Source organism: Camelus bactrianus, chromosome 10 (genome assembly GCF_048773025.1).
Source record: "Camelus bactrianus isolate YW-2024 breed Bactrian camel chromosome 10, ASM4877302v1, whole genome shotgun sequence".
Lineage (NCBI taxonomy): Eukaryota > Metazoa > Chordata > Mammalia > Artiodactyla > Camelidae > Camelus > Camelus bactrianus.
Window position 1 is genome coordinate 10828675 of NC_133548.1, and position 7065 is coordinate 10835739.

At 41.4% G+C, this 7065-nt stretch overlaps 1 protein-coding gene across 1 annotated transcript; it reads right to left on the bottom strand.

Moving 5' to 3' along the window:
* Window positions 1-3796: 3796 nt before the first annotated feature.
* On the bottom strand, window positions 3797-4741 carry OR4D6 (olfactory receptor family 4 subfamily D member 6). The gene has a single exon (XM_010956348.2). The coding sequence runs from the start codon at window positions 4739-4741 to the stop codon at window positions 3797-3799; it is 945 nt and encodes a 314-aa protein (XP_010954650.2).
* Between the last annotated feature and the right edge of the window lie 2324 nt (window positions 4742-7065).

The following is a 7065-nucleotide window of genomic DNA, read 5'->3' on the forward strand; positions in this document are numbered from 1 at the left end:
CCGGTTTCATTTCTTCTTAGATTGTTGCAAGAATTTCCTAACTGGTCTTTTCTTTGGTGTGGTGTTCTCTAATTCATCCTCTCTGTTGTTTCCAAAAGTATATTAATAAGTCACAAATGGAACCATCTGTTCCTTTGTTTGAAACTTTTCAATGGTTCCCCACTGCCTACAGAATAAAGATAGAACTCCTCTTACAGCATTCAAGACTTTTCTCCATCTTGAATATTATCTGGTGCCCTGTTTCCTTTGATCCTGTTTCAGGTCTTCAGATGTTATGCAAATCCTTGCTGGCCCATGCCTTTGGATTTGTGTTCCTGCTGCTTTCTCCACCTACCATGTCCTCCCCACCCGCAGGGTCTCCTCTTTGATGAACATTGATCTCCTAACACTCAGGTTCAGAGTCTCCTCCTCTGTGGAAACTTTCCTGATATCCTTTTATGACTCACAATCCCCTGCATAGACTTCTGGCACCTATTACAGTTTATTTCATCTAATTTCTCATATGTCTGTCTCTCCTTGGTTCACTGTAATTTCCCTGCAATACCTCAAGTTCATCCTGTCCACTCACTATTTCATTCATCCTAATGTAATCAAAGATTTGCTTCACCTGGGGCACATATTAGGTGCTCAATAAATGTTTTTTAAAAAAATTAATGAATAAACTTCGCTGGCGAGTGTACATTACACAGGCATTGGCGCTGGAGTTTGAATAAGTGAGAAGGATGTTGACAAACATAAGCTAAGAGACCCTTTTGTAAATGTCTCTGACTTGGCCTCAGGGATGCCAGATAGAGGTTTGCTTTCTGATCCAGGCTTTAAAATAGCTTTGCGACCCTGAGGAAGTTGTGCAGCCTCTCTGTGCCTCAGGTGCTTAGCTGTAAAATGTGGGAACAGCCTAGTGTGATGTAGCGTCTAGTGAGATGCCCTGTAGGACGATGTTAAGAGGTCTGGAGGCACCCCAGGGCTGGAATTCTGCCTCTTCCTTCTTTGTTACTTGAAGCAAGTCCTTTATTTTCCTTTAGTTTCCTCCTCTGTAAACTGGGAGGCACAGCACTCGCTTCATTAGGTAGCATTAGGAGCAACTATAATCGCACTGGTAAAGTGTCCAGCACATAGTAGGCATTCAATTAACTCGCTTCCCTTTCATTCCTCTGAAGAAAAAAGTGTCTGTCCTGAAGGGTTATTTATGAGAACATTTGCAGAATGTAAAGTGCTATTCAGTAGAAGGACAGCTTCTCTTTTAGCCAACTTGCTCATTTTTGTTCCAATGAGCTGGTGTGAATTAACCAAGTGGACCCGAGGATTCCGTGCTGGATGGTTGGATTTGGGGCTGAGATTGGCTCTGGATCAAAGGCAAGAGGCCCAGTAAGTCATGTACAGGTGTGGGGCTGCTTTTGAAACCTGCATAGTTTTTAAGGGAATCTGGGGTTAAAATCATGTTTTTTGAGGAAGCACCCATCTTGTGGAAAGAGGTTCTGTGATTCCCTCAGGCAAACCCTAAGCTGGAACAAAATCTGCTTCTTATACACAATTCAGTTGTTCCATCAAATGCAAGCTGCTTTCTCTTGTACCACCCTGACTCCATCTCTGTAGCCCCTTTTCCTTAGGAAGACATTCCTCCTTTCCCAATATTTAACATCCACTTTGTTTTCTGTTGTTTCAGCTCTCTTTGCAGCATCTTACACACCAGGTATATTTTTCATGCTCATACTATTCATGTATGATCCACAATGTCTCATGTTCTGATGGTTTACTGTTCTTACCTAAATCCTTCAGTATCCAACCAGGAATTTACACCTTCTGAGACTGGGTAGCTGGGCCTCAGTGTATGTGATGCTGAAGAACTAGCACGTTAGAGGTGAAGTTCTTGTGAAGATTAGTTATACTGGACTTCAGTGTCTTCTCTTCAACCTTCATGTTGGAAAAGGCAGACGTGGGGAGTTACATCATCATAGCTCTTCTGCTTGTCCCAAAGTGTCCCTGCTATGCTCACTAATCCCCAAGGTGCAAGCCTAATATGGGAATTAGCAAAGGAGATTTTATTGAATGTGAGTGTGAAAAGAGGATGGACATTCTTCTGCTAGTGTTGGAGTTCCAGTGGGGGTTATTAAACAGCTTCTAAGTCATTATTGCATGCAAGTACACACACACACACACACACACACACACAAACATAAACATACTCACATTTCTATGCCTTCCTTGTACGGTTCTAGAAGACATATATCTGCATATTCTATGATTCTCTCAGTTTTGAAGAAACATTTATACAGACATTTCATATCATGTGATCATTCATTCTCAATGTAGGCTTTATGTCCAAGGGAGCAAAATTTGGTTCTTGAGGGGCCAAAAAACTTAGATATTACAATGATGTGTGCTTCTTTAGAGAACCTCAGTACACAAAAGTATATACAATATATTTTGGTAATAAATTTTCGTGAGGGAGAGCAATTAGGAAAAATATCTAATAACTCTTTTGGGGGGGCAATAATTTTAAAAAGCTTTCGAAGCACTGGTCTATGATTTAGAGTCTTGGCCCAGTTTCTTTGTCTTGTAAGACTCAGAGAAGATCACAGATGTGTGTCACCAAAAGGACCTTTTCAGCTAAATATTAACCCCTCATAACATTTTAAAAAAATTGTTCTGTATGTTGCAATTTCCTCAACTTCTTTATTCCTCTTGGCCAATTTTTGAAAAAACTATTGAAGGCAGAAGCGTGGAATTTGAGGTGAGCATAGAGAGAGAAAGGAGATTTATTCTTTTTCTTTTTTCTTTTTCTTGGATTCCTTCTCTTGGGAGAGAGGTGGATTATAACACAGATTCAGTCTCTAGTCCTAAATGACCCTTCATACAGTATGTTTCTTTTCTCTCCTGGTACAGAAAATGGGTCTTGAGTGTGTGAAAAGTTACTTCTTAGGTAATTTTTTTTGTACTACAATGATGTGTCTTGAGTTGTCTATACATACATAGATCAAAACTACAGTTTTGCTCCAGCTCTAAAAGCCAGGGGTGAAATAGGACGAGGGGATAGAGGAAAGAAGGAACTTCAGGTTGACATAAAAGAAATGGGCACTTTGTGCAGATACATCCCCCCACTGGACAAGTCCTTTTGATATTAATCTCAGTGGGCAAAAAAGTAGAAAAGACTTGAGAATAGGAAATACTTGGTTCTTGTATAGATTTGTTTATAGATATATCAGACTTGACACAACTTAAACTAGTCCTTCTCTTTTCAGTAATTAGTGAAATGTATCAGAGATTCTGTACTTACAGCATTAAATCAAGAAGTGATTTTAATAATCAACTGAAAATAACAGTCACTAGGGAGAGAATGTGTGGAATAAATATATCCATATCTGTATATATGCACATATAGGAACAGAGGTGTGGATAATAGGGGGCATTGATTATATGCCTCATTAATGCCAGGAGTGGTGCTAACCTATGCAACTGTAATCCTCTCAATGTTTCATTCTCATGACAACCTTGTCAGGAGACAAGGCTATTCCCACATCACAGGTGGTGAAAGTAGCATGAGGGCCACAGATCCACCAAAATAGCATTTAGGTTATTGATTTCAACCTCAGACCCCTACTTCTCCCCGGACCGCAAGCCTGATGGCTGATGTTCAATCTCACCTCTTCCTTTTGTTCTCACAGCCTCTCTAATAGAGTTTCGTGGCTCTGGGGATATACAGAAATGACTGTGGAGAAAGAGTTAGCTGCCTCTTACCCTTAGGGCAGTGGTTTGAGAAAACCAACTCAAAATAAATGTCCAGTCTCAATCTGACTGCTCATCCCAGTTTCTCGCTCTCAACAGGCCCAAGCCTCCTCTGCAGTCTCCTCATGGCTGACTTCATCTCCTGGTTCCTCAGGGTGTAGATCATGGGGTTTAGCATGGGGGTGATGACCGTGTTGTTGATGGACACAGCTGTGTCCATGGGCAGCATAGTGAAGGGCCGGCAGTAGATGTAAACACAGGGCACAAAGTGAAGAGTCACCACGAGGATGTGGGAGGTGCAGGTGGAGAGGGCTTTGTTCCAACCCTCCCCGGAGTGAGCTCTCAGCATCACCAGAATGACGGTATAGGACCCCAGGAGCAGGAGGAACCACAGCAGGGTCACCAGCCCATTGTTAGAGATCATGAGAAGCTGCAGAGCAAAGGTGTCAGTGCAGGCCAGCTTAACCACCTGGGGCACATCACAGTAGAGGGCGTCCAGGATGTTGGGGCCACAGAAGGAAAGTGGAAGCATCAGAATTATCTGGACAATGGAGTGCAAACCACCACCTACCCAGGAAGCCACCACCAAGGCCACCCACATCTCTCTCCTCATAATGGTCACATAATGCAGGGGTTTGGAGATTGCAAGGTATCTGTCATAGGCCATCACAGAGAGAAAAAAAATATCTGCTCCACCAACAAAGTGGAAGAAAAATATCTGTGCCATGCAGCCATTGTAGGAGATGGTTTTCCTCTCTGATAGAAGATCCACCAGGAACTTGGGAACAGTGACAGATGTGAAAACAATATCTAGGACTGACTTGTTCCGCAGGAGAAAGTACATGGGAGTGTGGAGGCGGGACTCACAGGTGATGGTCACCACAATGAGGGCATTGCCCAGCACGGTTGTTACATACACAGCAAGGAAGACCACAAACAAGAAAAACTCCAGTTCCCGGAAGTGAGTGAGTTCCAGGAAGACAAATTCCTTCACGCCGGTGTGGTTGCTCTGGCCCATGATGGGGACCACCTTCATCCAGGTCTATCTTGGAAGAAGATATGTTAGGGTTAGGAGTATGGTGTCATAAGGGGCAACATCATGGATCATATACTGATACAAGGCTCTTTTAAGCGTTTAGATCTTCATGACTACTAGAAAACCTGTGCTTGAGTCTTCCTTTTTGTGAAGATCTGAAAAATTTTTGCCCTGATGACTCTTCTTTTTTATTGTAAATAGCCCGGGTTGACCGGAAGAACCATCATACTCCTATGTCCTTCATCTGACAGAGAGAGATGAAGATGGTCCTTTGGCTATGACTTACCTTCTGTCCTGTAAGAATAACTTCACATGTACGCAAAGCTTTATCCTTTACCAAAGGCTTCACCTGTAACATCGTCCTGATTTGGATTCCCATATAGATACTCTATAGTCTCTCTGGGGGTCTATAGAGTAGTTATGACTATCCCCATTTTATACAGGGGAGACCGAAGCTTAAAGCAGTTAGCGACTCGCTCACATTTGTGTATTTGCCAAGTTAATAAGTGGAAAATCAAGGATTCAAACCTGGGCAAAATTTCTGACTTGACAAGGACCCTTTCCCTGATCAAATTTCAGTTAGGCTCTTCTGAGCTCTCTTCTCAACCAGGTCTCGACCTTGGCCTTCCTTGTCTTTCATTGCAGAGGTCAGTTTTAGCAAGAGTCTTGCTAAATCAGGTTAGCCAGAAGCCCTTACTTTTGATTTCTGATCAAACTCCTTATTCCTGCCTTTGATATCCAACCACTTGTGTCTAAGTCTTTGGCTTAACTTTAGCAAAAATCCTTCTAAAGCAAGAATCCCCCCAACCTTGATATCTCCTCTTGGTAATTTTCCATCCACTGACCCCCTCACTCTGTTCACTGGCTATAAATCCTCACTCGTCCTTGTTGTATTTGGAATTGAGCTCAGTCTCTCTCCTCTACTGCAATAGTTTTGACCCTCAAGTCATGAATAAAATCTGTCTTGCCATTTTTAACAAGAGCCCAGTGAATAATTTTTTCTCTGAGTCTCCAGAGGTTTTTCCACTGTAGCACTCTGTCAGATCAGAGAGTCTGGGGCTTACTTTGGTTTATCAGAATTACAATGAGTAGATAAGGCTTAGTCAGTTAAGTCGCCTGCCTCCTCAATCCTCTTTTCCCTTAAAGGAAGAGACGAATCAGGCCCTCATAAGAACTCCCTGTACGTGGAGACACTTGGGCCTCATTTGGGCCCATGGGCTCCTGGTAGCGTGTGCAGCTGCAGTCATTGTCCAGAGCACATGAAAGTATCACAGACAAACTGATGATTAAAGCTTCAGGATCTCGGATGTGGCTTACCCCAACTCTCCCCACTTTAAAGGGGAACAGAGAAGAGTATTTATTTTTCCAGAATTAGTCTATGAATTGGTGAAAGATGGAGAATTAAAGAAAATTTCAAGTATTTTGGTGATTTTTTAATATTTTGGTCATGAGAACATGTAAGAGCTATGCAATATTTTTCACTATAGTCACACTGCTGTTCTACTGCGGATCTCCAGGACTTACTCATCCTGCACAACTGGACTTTGTACTCCTTGACCAATATCTGCCCCTTGCCCCATACTCCCAACCTCTGGCAATCACCATTCTACTCTTCTTCTGTAAGTGGAGGACATTTGTTAAGTGAAACAAGCCAGACACAGAAGGACAAATACTGCATGATCTCATTTATATGTAGCATCTAAAACAGTCAAACTCACAGAAAGATAGAGAATTTTGACCAGGTTTATTGAATTAAATTCCAACAACTTTCTCCTACTACTATATTACAGAAAAATAGTTTTTTTTTTTTTCAAATTAGATATCTGGTCACCAGAGTGCAAACTCCCTTTAATAAGAATATCTCTATGTCCAAGAATTCTCATCAACCAGATAATTTTAAAAAATTCAAATAGTTAAGGTGGTCAAAATCCAGTTCAACAATAGAAGGTAGACAGTTTTGTATTTGGAGCAATGGAATTAATATTTGAAGAAAATAGGATGAGAAAGAAGAGGTAAACTGGATAAAAAAAAGGACAGATCATTTTCTGTGAAGCAAAAGCATAGTAAAGCATCTTGCAAACAACCTATTTCTTGATGTTTCTTTTTTCAGCTCTGTTACAGTTGGGTGCATTTTATGGTTTAATCTGAGGAGTTAGGACATACAGAAAGCCTCCTAAATAAAAAGGTTTTCTTGATTTTCCTAGATTCCTAATGTTCTCACCATTAGAACAATTTAATTCCTGTGGAAAAGTGAATTTCCTTTAAGGGTTTAAAAAAAAATGTGATCCAATGGGAATCTCACTTAA